A 13,558-nucleotide genomic window follows, 5' to 3' on the forward strand; every position below is an offset into this window, starting at 1 on the left:
TTGCTCGTGGGGTGCTGCTTAGTGCCAATTGCTCACCACCTTCAGGAGAAGGGGAAAAGCTGCCTGATAAAAACCAGACCCAACTGTGCCAAGGCTTTGGGGCCACACCTGCTTCTAACCAACAGAGCAGGACAATCTCTTTTCTTCTTGCAAATCCATTGCATGTCAGCCCTGCTCCCATCCTTGGCTGCTACCAACCGCTTTCTAAGAAATGAGCTCTTCTTCCCTTGGCTCCAGGCATCCAGAGCTGCTTCCTAACCTCCCTCCCAACCCACACACCACCAAATGGCCCTGCTCAGCCTCTCCCAAGCCTCACTGCCTCCCATGCCCCATCCACGGTCTTGCAATTTTGAGTCTCTCCGTATCCAGATGAGGTTTAAAACAAAAACCCTGTAACTCCCAACTGTTTTTCTGGCCATAAAATCTCATCCTGAGGGATGTTTATACCACCTGTGTGGCTCCACCAGCTCTGAAATAAAGCCTTTCTCCCCCAGAATGATGCCTGGGACATTAAGATAATAGCACTGCAATAAAGTGTGAACAGCTTTGTAACCTGTTTGTGCTCCAGTACAGTCTGGGTTTTTTTTCCTATTCCCTTTTTTCCCCCTATTTCTACTTTTTTTTCCCCTATTTCTACCACGTTTTTCTCATAAAATAACCATTCTGAGACCTCACTTACTGCTAGAAATCAATTTTAAGGAGCGAGTGCTGTCTGGGGACATCTCAAGTGGCACTAGAAGGACTAAAACTCCCCTCCTAGTCCCAAACACACCGCAGAGGCAAGGGGACCCTGAAAACCCCCAGCATCAAACCATGTGGCACAGGGAGAGGGGGGCTGCTGAGGTCCCCAGCTGAAGTCTAGGCGACTGGACCATGCCTTTTCAGCTTAAATAATTATTTAAGAGACTGTTGTTTCACTCCACTCCCTCAACCTGGGCTTCTTAGCTTTTTTGCAATTAAAATAAGTATGTTTTTCTGTCTAAGCTTGGACACCACCATGGCTGTCCATGCAGGACTCGGGCAGGACTGCATCCCCTCTGCTCTTTCCATTTTATTTCATTCATGACCACCTAGGGCTGAAACGGTCCCATGTCTCCTCCCGCATGATGCAATATCAACTGGGTTTTAAGGCTTCCATCTCTCCTCCTGGGATATTATCCCAGTGCTACGTGGTCTGGGCTGTATCTCACCCCGCAATCTTCCAACTCCAGCCCAAGGCAGTTTCTTTTGCTATCTCTCCTTGCCATCTGTGTGGGAGACAGAGATGCCCTGTGGGGCTGAATGCTTCTGTCTGCTGATGGTTTATCTGAAGGGACCAGAAGGAAAAAGAAATAGAAATACACATCTGGCGTGATCCCTTGGACCGGCTGGTTTTTCGCTTGGGAGGGAAGAACCAACACACAGTTCCATGGCTCTGGTCCAGTGCAGCTTTGGGCATGGGGCTTCAGGCAGGAGACCCCTTGGCTCTGCAGGTCTCCTCTCCCGCAGCATCATGCACTCTTCGGATGGCAGAGGAAGACCCGCTCAGTGAGCCAGGATGGGAGCAGGATGCTCCAACCTCCACTGCATTTCTCAGCGAGCCCAGCCCAGCACCGCAAGAAAGCCTACCCAGCTCTGTCTTGCAAGACAAGCAGACTTCAGCTTGGTTTTAACTATGTTTCAGCGATCACAGGGCTGCGACCCAGCTGAAACAAGCCCTTTTTTTTCCCCTAAATCACAAGACAAAATTGTCTTTTAAATTACATACAAGAAAAAAGGAGGGAGCCCCAAAGAGGACAGAAAATGGCATTTGCTGCTGACGAACTGCCCTGCCTACAGAAGAATGTTTCTAGGATGCCTGAGCAAACTCCGTTCAGCTGTTTTTTGGTCCCTCAGTAAGATTCGGGAAAACCAAACCAAGCACAGAATTAACTACATCATGGCTGATCATGAGTCGAGAAGTGATGGGGAGATTTGAGGACATACTCCAACAACTATTACAGGTGTCTAAAGGACTCCCCCAAAAATTCCCCTGTGAGGCATCACAGCTCAGACACAGATTTCAGATCACTCTGGAAGAAAACATTGGCCACTTTTTCTCCTGTTAAATAACATTAACCTTGCAAAGTCTCTGTTTTAGAAATGCTTTATTGCCCTGGTTGTGTCATCTCAGCCACAGCAGAACATGCCAGCAGAAATAAAGCTGCATGTACAACTAACTCCCTTATTCCCCGCTTATTTTCACATTTAACCATAGTCACAATTCCTATCAAGGATTCTAGATGCCCTCATATAATTAAATATGCAATTTACACAATTAAATATACAATTGACCCAATTAAATTAACTCAATGGATTAAATCACCAATGTCACAGGAACTCAGCTGCCTATTTAGCACATCCCCTCCTTCACACAGACAGGCATCCGATGCTTGCTGCACACCCCTCTCAACCATAGCCACTTTGCAGGCGACCCTGAAAGTCAGCAAATTTTGCTTTTCAGTAGAAAAAGAGGAAGCAAGTCACAAGGACTCAAAGCTTTTACAGATAATACCTTGCCAGCTGCCTCTTCTAATACAAGTGGGGAGATCTGGCTATGCTGGAATAAGTATAAGGGGAAGAGGAGGTCCTTAAGATACTCCTGGAGCAATACAGGACATTCCCTAGATTTAAAAGACAAACCAGGGGGATGGACAGACTCTGCATTTTCAGGACATTAGTGCTCAGATAAGGGTTTATGCATTAACCCAACGCTGGCAGCTGCTAAACAGCAGTATTGTCCAAAGACACTCCATGAGACAGTGGGGGAAGATGTGCAATGAAGAAGAAAAGATTAAAAAAAAACATTAAAGATGTTTCACCTACCTCCGGTCGTTTCTCCGCCTTCTGAACAGCTTTTTGGTGTGTGCGATTTCAGCTTCATGAGGCAACGGATGGTAACCCTGTAAAACAAAGGGAAAAACAGTGATCAGCTCCAAGATACAGGAGGCATTAATATGGAAGGAGTCAGAATGAGACAGAGCTGTACAGCCAACATGTGAGCATGACAAAAGAAACAGTTTCCATCCAAACATCTTTACAACACCTCAGACCCTATCGAAGCAGGTCTGGAAATCCACAGATTTGTTGTACCCTCTCAGGGCCATTGCAATGAGCAGGGAATGATGTTATCTGCAATTTCTGTATGGGAGAAAACACACGGAGCAAATAACTGCACCACGTATGGATGGATGCCAATATACACCATCTATGGGGAATTCACCCACTTCACACACAACACTGCTGATACCGGTGCACCTAAACCATCCACTTTCACTGGGTTGTTTCCTTCAGGTTTATTTATTTATCTAAAACTCCGCTGTAAAAATGTTTGTAAGGGGACGATGCTCAGCAGCATTTTGAGGATACTGGAGTAAGGAAACTGAGCCACAGCTAGCTGGTCTGTTGGGGCTGTGCCCCCATGCCGTTAGCAAGCTGACAACTTTGTCATGAGCATCTTGCTGTGCTTGTCCACTGTGAGCTAGTCAACCCATGCCACCCCTGGGGCAGCGACGGGTGGCATCCACCTACTGGAAACAACTGAGATGACCAGGACATTAAATAATTTGCCCTGGTCATGTCAGTGGAAGAGCTGTGTTTAACTCAAGCTGCTGTCTTGTCCTCTCTCCACTGAAGGTGCCGACTCTCTGACTTGGTATGTTCATCTGATAAGGGGGATGCTGTATTTACCATCCTACTATGGACATCGTGATGCTTCCTTCGTTAATGTGAGCAAAGAGCTCTGAGGTTCCTGGATGAAAGGCGCTATGTAAGTGCAAAGTATTATTTATTTTCCAGGGACCACAGAGCTGTCATAACCGTAATGAATTTTATTTATGCAGTATTGTACCTCCCCAGCTGGCAATAAAAGCCCTGTAGAAGTCGCTTCTTTTATTTTCATCACAATCTATCTTAGCGTTGGAGCTCCAGTCACTGCTGGTGAATCCCCATGCGTGAGGGGCCATCAAGGAGCAGCCTGGGCAAGGGCAAGGGCTGGGTGGGAATGTGTCTCATCGAGCAGCCGCTTTGTCACATTGGCATGACAACATAACACACCAACTTCAAAAAAAAGGCCCTTTCTCTCTGCGTGAAGAGCCTTAAAAATGATGGTTAATTTTAGTAGCGATTACTGAGACAATAATATTTTGAGTTCCTCTGGTGGAAGATGTAACAGAGGAGAAAGGTTGCTGGGGATGGTAATGAATTTAGGCTTGCAGACCAGAGAAGACATCCCCAAGTCCAAGACCAACAGGGTTTACTGTGACCATCCATCCTGGCCATCTGCAAAGAGCCTGGAGAAACTGCTACTGTGGCAACCCTACAGCTCCCACGGCAGCTGGAGCCTTCTACTTTGGAGACCTGTGCTCTTTGAGACCTCAAGCAATGAAGAACTCACCAAGCCCTTGGGTAAGTCCTGCTGCTGGCTTGCACGTCCCCATTTGAACCTTGCATGTCCCCATTTGAACCTTGCTTTGGCTGCAGTCTTGAAGCGTGCTTCCTGAGAAGGTAGCTTCCCTTTTAAGTTTCTTCTTCACTTTTAACTCTTCCAGAGAAAATCAGATGCACCATGATAATGGTTTAGCACACACATTAGAAAGCATGTTCAAGAGTAGTACCCACTCTTGGTGACCAAATTATCCTTCTCTCCCACTAAAACACCCTTAACACCCAGAGGTGCCACACCAACCAGAGCATCCTACATGATCCCTCGTTGCAATGGTACAGGGGCCATCATTACATGAAGTTGCTTTAGCTTTCTTGCAGATCTGCTCATTCAGAGAGGATCTGCTCAGTGACGCACATTGTTCTGTGGTCCTCTGCTCATGTCCCTGCACCCAGCACCAGGAATAGCCCTCCTCATGCTCCCTAGATCTTATCTCAGCACTCAAACATAGCCCATCTTTGACTAAGAGGAGGTAGTTTAGGAGTAGGAGTAGGGAAAGCTGGCAACCTGCTCTCCTGGGGCTGTGGTTGGGTTATCACCTAGTTAACCAGGTCAGACTTGGGCTTCTCCTGCAGCCAAACACCTCATTGTCAAGGAGTCTTGGAAGTATTAGACATCTTTCATGTGTACGAGCTTAGAATCATACTGAACCTTCTTCATTACTGAGGGCTGTGGTTTGAGTCTTCCTCATCGCTTATTTTCCCAATCACTTATTTTCACTGAATGCATAGGAGGAGCTTAATATCTCCAAGATCTCTGTTCCTTTGAAAATTTGCTTGAAATTGGCTAACGGGTACCAAAGTGAATGAGAAAAGGAAGGGAGGAAGCAGACGCACACAGCCCAATCACATCAGCCATGCTAGTTTAGGAAATCAGGCTAAAAATAGTACAATACTCAGTGAGGCTGTTTCCAAATGTTGTACTACCACAGCAGGCTAAAGTTTGGGGCATTTTTAAGAATTTAAGCTGCATTGCAGACACATGTGCAAATACAATTACCCTGGAAAAATGAAACTATCTCTGCAGAACACAAGGACCTAAAGCACCAATCTTCTCAATGTGAAGCCTTCATTAAAGTCTCAGGAGCTGCCTTGCTGCTCTTTCCAACTAGAAACCATATGTATGGTGGTGTGTTGCTGCATGTCCTCCTTGCAGAGCATCCCTGTGCTTCTTCAGACCTCTGCCCACCAGCAGCAGACCACACTGGGGTGAGAGATGGATTAAAAACATGAGAATAAGGCTCCTAATTCAAGCAGCACTCCTGGACACTGCCTGTGCCGGAACAGAGGAGAACTTCGAGTCCCCATTAGGAAAGTCAAGCATCTCCCTTCTCCAGCCGAGCAGTTCCCTTCCTTAGTCCTAGTCATGAGACCATGTTTTGGAAAAAAAACAGTCACCAATCCCTACTCTTGTCTATTTTGGTGCCTAAGAGAGCTAAATTTGGAAGGGACAAAAGTCCACTTTTTTTGTGCAGCAAGCTGATGTAAAAGGAAATATTAGCAACTTGCAAGAAGGGCGGAGTGGCTGGAGAAGATAGAGGGTGCTGGGTGGGTGGGAACGGGCCAGAAACCCAAGACCATGGTGAGTGCCTTGATGACATGGCTCTTGGGTTTGTCTGGAGGCTGCTCCCATCCATGGGTCATGCAGGACAGCAATGGAAGTGCCTTCAATAGAGCTGGCTCGCTGAGGACAACGTGGATCTGAAATGCAGCTCTTCCATTTTTCAGTGGACACACTCTTTATGAAGCTGAAATCCCTGAACAGAGACAAAGGGAAACATCTTGCAAGGCAGAAGATCACCCTCTGCTCTGCAATGGGTCTACAAGAAGACCTACACAAGAGGGATGGGTTTTGCTCCTGCTTGGGCCAGAAGATGTCATTAAGCCCAGGTGCTCACGGTTTTCACAGGCACGTTTGCAACTTCTCAGTGGGCAGCAAAATCACATTTGGTCTCTCCCACATCAGTTTTATTTTGATATTTATTTTCAGGTGGCTGGAGGAGAACATAACAAACCAACATTTCAGTGCTGTTAGTTCTGGAAGCAAGGGGTGTGGGAAAAGCAAGGAACAAGGAGCCCATGGTCTCAGGAAGGATTGCTAATAGGGGTCATTTTCCATTTTGGAGCTAAACACTCTGCGGTTTACGTGGTGGGAAGCTTGGAGCTAAACCTGAGAAGCCCACGGGATTCCTAATGCATGTACATGTATGTCAAGTTTAAATCATAAACATGCATGCTCTAACAAGAAAGGCCAATAGCTCTGGAAAAGAAGGGGCATTCAGGACAGGCCTGCTCTTCGGGCCAGTCCCCTAGAGATCAGCTGTTTTGTGATGTGCATATTAATTTTTAGATGTTTCAGGGAAAGAAGCTCTGGGAGAAGGGAAGGTGATGTCTGGCAAGCTTAGGTGACTGTCATATGGCCAGCTAGCATACATCAAGGGAAATCTGTCATCTACCAAAATTGCTGCAGACAGACAGCAGAAAGGAGCAGGTTTGACGCCCACGTGCACTCTTTTTGTGCTTCACCTTCCTAATGAAGGTGTCAGCCCAACGTTCAACCCCGTCCACCTGCCTGTGGGAATCCAGAAAGCCGGCAGCTGCCTCTCCGCTGCCCCAGACCCATTTACATCAAAGTTTAATGAAAGAACAAATAAAAAGCTATCAAGATCTTGTTGGCAATGTGCAGCAACCCAAGAGCTTCTGCCTCTCTCCCCACCAATACCTGTCCCTCCCCAGCAACATCCCTCTCCTGAGCCATCCCACCCCACATCTCAGCCCAGTAACCTGCAGCATACTGGCCTGGGAGGGACACAAGGAAGCGGGGCAGGACCAGAGGAGGGAAATGGTTGGTTTTAGAGCTACCCTGCTACGAGCAGGAGCTTTGCTATTGTTTTTCTCACGCCTTCTCTGCAGCAGCAGCAGCTGAAGAAGTTGGAGGAAGGCACCAGCTTTGCCTTTTACTGGTGATGGTAAATCACATGGCAAATCACAAGGAGGTAAGCAGAAATGAAGCAGGGGGTTTTGTTGCTGCTGGTCCTTCTGTGACCACCTTTAGGTAGCGAACCCCAGGGACTCCTTCAGCATCTGACAACAACTGCCTTATAAAAGGGATGGTCCTATTTGGGACCAACCTGCACCCTCCCTCTTTCTCCTCCACTTCTGCACTTCTCAGGTGCAACTGTTGCCTGTGGTGACCAAATTCATGGGTGTTTCACAAAGACCTGTAAAATTCTACGCTGCTAGGAGAAGTTGGGGTTCATTGCTTCGTCCCCATGGTCTTCATGTCTGGTTAACATAGCCTGACTGTCAGATGTGAAACTTTGTCCCACAAAGTGACTGTCTTCGCTCATACCCACTCATTCAGCCTTTTCGGTAGACATTGCCCATGCAGCAGAAATGCTCCCAGCCTGTGATGGTCAAGCAGGTGAAGATGCCTGAATGGGAAAAAGCGACACTGAAACCCTGAGAGTGAACAGAAGGTTGAGAAAAGCAACTGGACTGATGGAAAAAAACAATGCTGGGGTGATGAGAGAAGGAAAAGAAATGATCTGGCGATAAGGCAGGATCAGTCCGCATGAGCTTTATCTCAAGAGCCTTTTGTGCCCTCGAGAAACATCTCCGCCCTTGCTTATCTTAAACAAATGGTTGCAGAAGGCCTGAACTGAACAAACAGGTTATTAGGCGTGCGGTAGGCACTGCGAGTTTCACTCAGTTTTATTGCACACAAAGTTCAGGGTGGGATTTATTTTCTGGGGAGGTGGGAAGGGTGAGGTGTGGCTGGGTTCACGGCAGCCCCAAAGACGCCCCATCTGCCTGCGCAAAGGTGACAACAGAAATACCAAGGTTGGAGGGAGAGTGAAAAAATATATTGTGGTTCCAGAAATGATCTGCAGAAACCAACCCAGCGACTTGCAACACACCGCGATAAGGCCTTCATCTGCCTATAGGATGGATTATCTGTGGTAGGGAGGTCTGGGATAGCAGGTATATTTAACTGCTACTGCACCAGTCCCACACTCCTGATGCCTATGGGATTGAATGTGCCAATGCTCAGTACAACTATCCCAGCCATCCAATTGCACATGAAAAACGTGGCAAAGGTGCTGCTACCTCCCCACCAGCATCATCCCCATCACCTCTACCCAGACCCTGCCAGCATTTGTCAACACACGTAACTCCTGTGGGCACTTCCAGTAGAGCCATCTCCATGGAGGCTGCTTGCTGTTGCCTCTTCCCCTTCCAGGAACTCCCACTGTGCTGGCCTGCAACCCATTCTCCTCTCTTACATGAGGGGAATTTTTTACCTCTTGAAAGGAGAGGGCTGAGGCACAAACCAAAGCCTTGACCTGCTTTGGAAGCCATGGAAGAATACCAAACAATGTCAGGAAGCCGCCTGGAAATGATTTCCTCTCTGTTAAAATTTCAGTGATAAATCTGTTCCTTCAAATTGCAAGCTATTCATTTTTCCTGGAAGGTGCTTATAATAATAGTTGCTTCTGTATAAGGAATCAATTGGTGCTCAACTTCAATAGAATAGAAAGTGCCAACGATTCTACAACATACTCCTCACCTAAGATAAAAGGCAGGTAAATCCTTACAGCACTTCACGGTTGTGGCTCTCCCACCACTCCTCACCCACAACACAGCACACATGGGTCCTGGCCACCTCCAAGGATGCTTTCTTCAACCTCAATCATTGGAGCCAGGGCTAAATTAAACTATAGGGTTGGCAAAGAGGACTTAGTTTCCAGCCACCCAGGAGCTGGAAAAGGAGCAAAACTCCTCCGGCTTTGCCACCACTGATCCGACAAGCCCCACGGCGGAGGAGGGATGCTCTGTGGGACCTTGACAGTAGGACGTGCTTGCCTGATGAATCATGGCATGGCACAATGTGCCTCAAATGGGAGGCATAGGAAGTTGTTTCTTGGGAGATGTCCCAGTTTGGAGGATTTCCTGATTAACTGCATCTTTGGGGAGCACAACATAAATCATACATTGCCAGCAAAGGCTGAACGCGTAGCTGCAGCATGCGTGCCTTGGTGATGAGCACCTTGGAAGAGACTCTTTTCCCAAAGAAAGAGTGGGAGCACAGAGGAGCAATGACTGTGACGGTGATCGTCACAACTAAACACCACTCTCTAGTTATCACTAAAAACACTGGTGTTATTCTCTATAGGGGTCTGCCCTCCCACGTTGCCTCAAGGATGCAACCTCCTGGATTTCCACTTGCTGAGTATTAATGCTGGTTTATAAGTCCCCTCTCACGAAATGGCGGGTGTTCTAATGAATTACAGACTCTACACATGCAGTCTCAGACCCAAAGAAGTATCATTTAGACCCTTATCTTCCCACCACCTTTCCTTGGTGTTTGCTGTCAACTCCTGGCAGGCAGCAGACACACAGCTAGAGGGAAGACAGCATTTAAAATGGCATTAAATACTTGGTGGCATTAAATACTTGGTAGCAGCTAAGCTGTCCCACCTCATCCCTCTGCAGCCAGCTCTGGGATGAAACAAAAGACACACAGAATGGCAGAACAACCCAGCATGAAACTCCCCGTGCGGGGTGAAGGATGCAAATGCAATTAAAGCATTCGAATAATTAGGCAAAGCATCCCAAGTGAAACATACCCTGAACCTTCCTCAATGCCTTCTGCTGATTACTGACAGTGAGTTTTCCGGGGTCTATTTTTAACTCTCGGCCCCTAAGCTCCTGAATTATACATAATTCAGAGATAATAAAACTTTAAAATCCAGGACAAAGTCTCCTAGGAGGAACTGCCTCTGCAAACACACACGTGCACATCAGTGCAACCAGAATGGGCAGGAAGAAATGCCCAACCAGTGCCACCAAGCCCTGGCTGAGCCACTGAGATGGGGACAAGCTGGAAACGCTGCTGCATTGAAACAGGGTGCTCCAGACACACCGACACGGACATGCGGTGCCATAGGAAGAGTATAAATAACAGACAAAAGAAATCCCCTTTTGTTACAAGAATCCGCAAATCCAGAATCAGTTACAAGCTGACTTAGGAAATGGAGTTTTTTCCCATGTTATAGCAAAATGGGAACAATACTTTGCAAGTGGAAGTAACTCTAATTGTTTTAACTGATGTTATTTTAGTGTTGTTTAGGTTTATTGTTTATTTGTATGTATTTCCTCTACCCCGGTCAGACTTAAAAACAAACCTTACTGTCAGCAGTAAAGCATCACATCCATAAATAAATACATTTATCCAGTAAATATAGATATAACCACACCATTGCTTGGAGTCCTTAAATGTAGAGTATTTAAAGAATCATCAAAATAAATAGCATTGGTGACCTGGGTTTGCTTTCCCTGGAAAAGGGAGCCTTTTTCAGCTAATATCAGGAATAAATACCACCCACAACACTTGCAACTAGGAGGCACCACACCTGGTATTTGGTTTGAGGTCTGTCCAGGTAGCCCAAGCTCATCCTGAGAAAGAGCTGCACTGCTCTGAAAAGCTTTTCCTAAATTTTCCTTGGCCTGTGCTAGTTTGGGGGTGAGGGAGGAATTGCTTTAGCTGGTACTTAGAGTGTTATGAAGTTGCTATGGGAATATTTGTAACTTGAGCTATTTCAGTCCCTCTGGGACCTCACATTTCTTTAAAATATACTTTTCCTCTATATTTTTCACGTTCCCCAGTCTGGTTTTCCCCATCTCTTGTCCCCTTCAAAGCTTACCACCCTTCATTCACCGTCCACCCTCAACAGCCCCCATTTCGTGCCATTGTGGTGGATAGTGACGCGAGGAAGAGACCTGCAGGCAGAATAGGGACCTCCCTGATGAATTTTTAAGGTGACCTCTAAACAGATCCCATAGGACACCAGAGAGTTTAGGACCAGAACCCAGGTCATCCTCTAAGCTGGAGAGTCTGTTGAACCTCTGTGCAATCCGCAGCATCAGTACAGCCTCCTCTGGCTGGGTGTGCTCACCTCGAATCTCAGCATCGCTCTCAGCAGAAGGTAAGGGCTGTATCCAAGTATATTTTCTTTTCACCCTTATTATTACCAAAAGATTGCATGTTTTCCATGCATATTTGTGCAGTCCCCCAGAACCAGGCCCCCACAAATCTTCTCCTCTTGGGTGGACTGGGGTTTCAGCCCATAGGAGCTCCACCTCATGCTAGATCCCAGGAGTTGGGACAGTCCAACAGTGATGAAACTCCTTATTTGCAGAGTGATAACTTCGTAACCTTACAAACAAGAGGTGGCTTCTCTTTTCTTTCAACGTGGGTAGATCCAGAGGTGCTAGGAGAACTTTCTCACTGCTCAGCCCTTGGCACTTCCCGTTGGAGGCCTTCCAAGTGCACGAAGTTTCACAATACCCTAAGATTGCAGGCAATAGTTAATAAGTCAACGAGCATTATTTGCCATGATCCGTATCGCTGTGATCCATACACTGCACCACTGAAGCAAAAGGGAATTTTGCCATCAACTTTAAAAGGGTCGTGGTGGTGGCAGCCCCTCTTGGTCTACCAGCGGATCTTTCTCGTAGACATTCAAGGCTGAAGCACACTGTGCAGAATATCACTATCCTTTCCTTCTTCGAGCCCCTCGTATTGTGCTAGAAACATTTTCACACAAGAGATATTCCTGTTTGCAGTTGGCTGAAGACACAGCCAATGTACTCTCCCTGGGACTATACCACAAAGAAATGTTTTTTCCCCTTTCTGAAGTCTCTGCTTAGTCTAGCTCAGCCCAGAGAGAGCAAGCAAGGATCCCATGTCACAGCCACCCTAGCTCAGAAAATACCATGATGTGCAAATGCCAATTTAATCCTATAAAAGCCTCATTCTTCCCTTTGAAAAGTCCCATTCCTTTGCAGGAGTGTGGGCTGTGCAACACAAGGGCTTGACTTTCTCCTTGCCAGGTTACTGGCAGTTTGTACCTGGATGGAAGAAACTGCTTCTTGAGTGTCTGTCTGCTCCCTCCCAGGATTTTCTTTTTATGCATCAAGGACTAAGATTCCTTCTGCTGTAATGAGTTTTAATACAGGGATGAGCCCAGAAAACATTATGCACTTGCCACAGAACATCAATCATATCACATCATATATTAATTATACCGGTGGTTTTTCACTGGTGCTTTGCAGACCTCTGGGAGCCATGGACTACTTTGAACAGTAAACTGAGGAAGAATAAAAAAAGCAAGTTTGTTGCTGCTTTACAGCAATCTCCAAATGTGACACTTGGAAACGGATCTGGCATTTCCACCAAAAAAAAGTCCTGAAAAACTGCTTTTTATCCAAAAGCTGCTACAGGACAGGCAGCAAGACGGCTGTATCCGCTCTTCCCGTGTCTTGGAAATGCTGAACATCAATGATGACAGCTCCAAAGATACTGAGAAAGTGCACGTTCTCCAGGCATTTTTCAAACATCAGCTTTCCTGCCAGTGAAAGCATAAGTTATGGCTGCTTCTGTGATGACTGCCAGGAGCTGGGTGAAACCCCTTCAATTCATTTCACATTGGCCAAGATGTGATGCGCCTTCAGGTGTTTCATCAGAACCAAGTGGGAACAAAGAAGAACCAGCAACAAAACTCAACAAACCAACCCAACTCCTGGATAGTTTCATGTGCCAAGTGACCAGCACCAAAGATCTTGCTTACTGGGATGTCTCGGGTCACATTGCCCCTCCTCACTAGGGCTTTTTTAGCTCCTTTCTCCTTTCCTTGGTGCCCTTCTTGCTGGCAGGATTATGGATGTGTGAAGGGCAGTACTGAGCTCCAAAAGCTGAGAAGGATCTGAGATAGCGGTCACCGAGAGCGGTACGACTGCTGAGCGGAAAAGGACACGACAGGAAAACTGCAGGCAGCCCTGAGCAGATGCACTGCCTTATGAACAACTCGGAAGCAGCTGTCAAACTGCTCACTACCGAAGAGAGCTGGGAATTTTGGCAACCAGCACATCCCCCGTGTCCGTTCAGCCAGCTCCTTTCTCTGTCCAGCACCCCTGCCCGCCACCGTCAGCACTGTGGCCATAAGCATCCTACAGATGCTATGCCTTCACAGTGGCTCTGAAGTCACGCAGGGACCCTACGGCAGCCCCAGGATGCAAAACGAGGTCTCCCATG

At 47.0% G+C, this 13,558-nt stretch overlaps 1 protein-coding gene across 5 annotated transcripts in view; it reads right to left on the reverse strand.

Annotated features, from left to right (window-relative positions):
- CTIF (cap binding complex dependent translation initiation factor) overlaps window positions 1–13,558 on the reverse strand; it is a 143,064-nt gene that overhangs the window by 61,849 nt on the left and 67,657 nt on the right. For all 5 annotated transcript variants that reach the window (XM_069775152.1, XM_069775153.1, XM_069775151.1 and 2 more), the window contains one exon: window positions 2,845–2,921. In XM_069775152.1, coding sequence (XP_069631253.1) covers window positions 2,845–2,921 — 77 coding nt within the window. The remainder of the gene's footprint in view (window positions 1–2,844; window positions 2,922–13,558) is intronic.

This window comes from Haliaeetus albicilla, chromosome W, assembly GCF_947461875.1.
Source record: "Haliaeetus albicilla chromosome W, bHalAlb1.1, whole genome shotgun sequence".
NCBI classification, from domain to species: Eukaryota; Metazoa; Chordata; class Aves; order Accipitriformes; family Accipitridae; genus Haliaeetus; species Haliaeetus albicilla.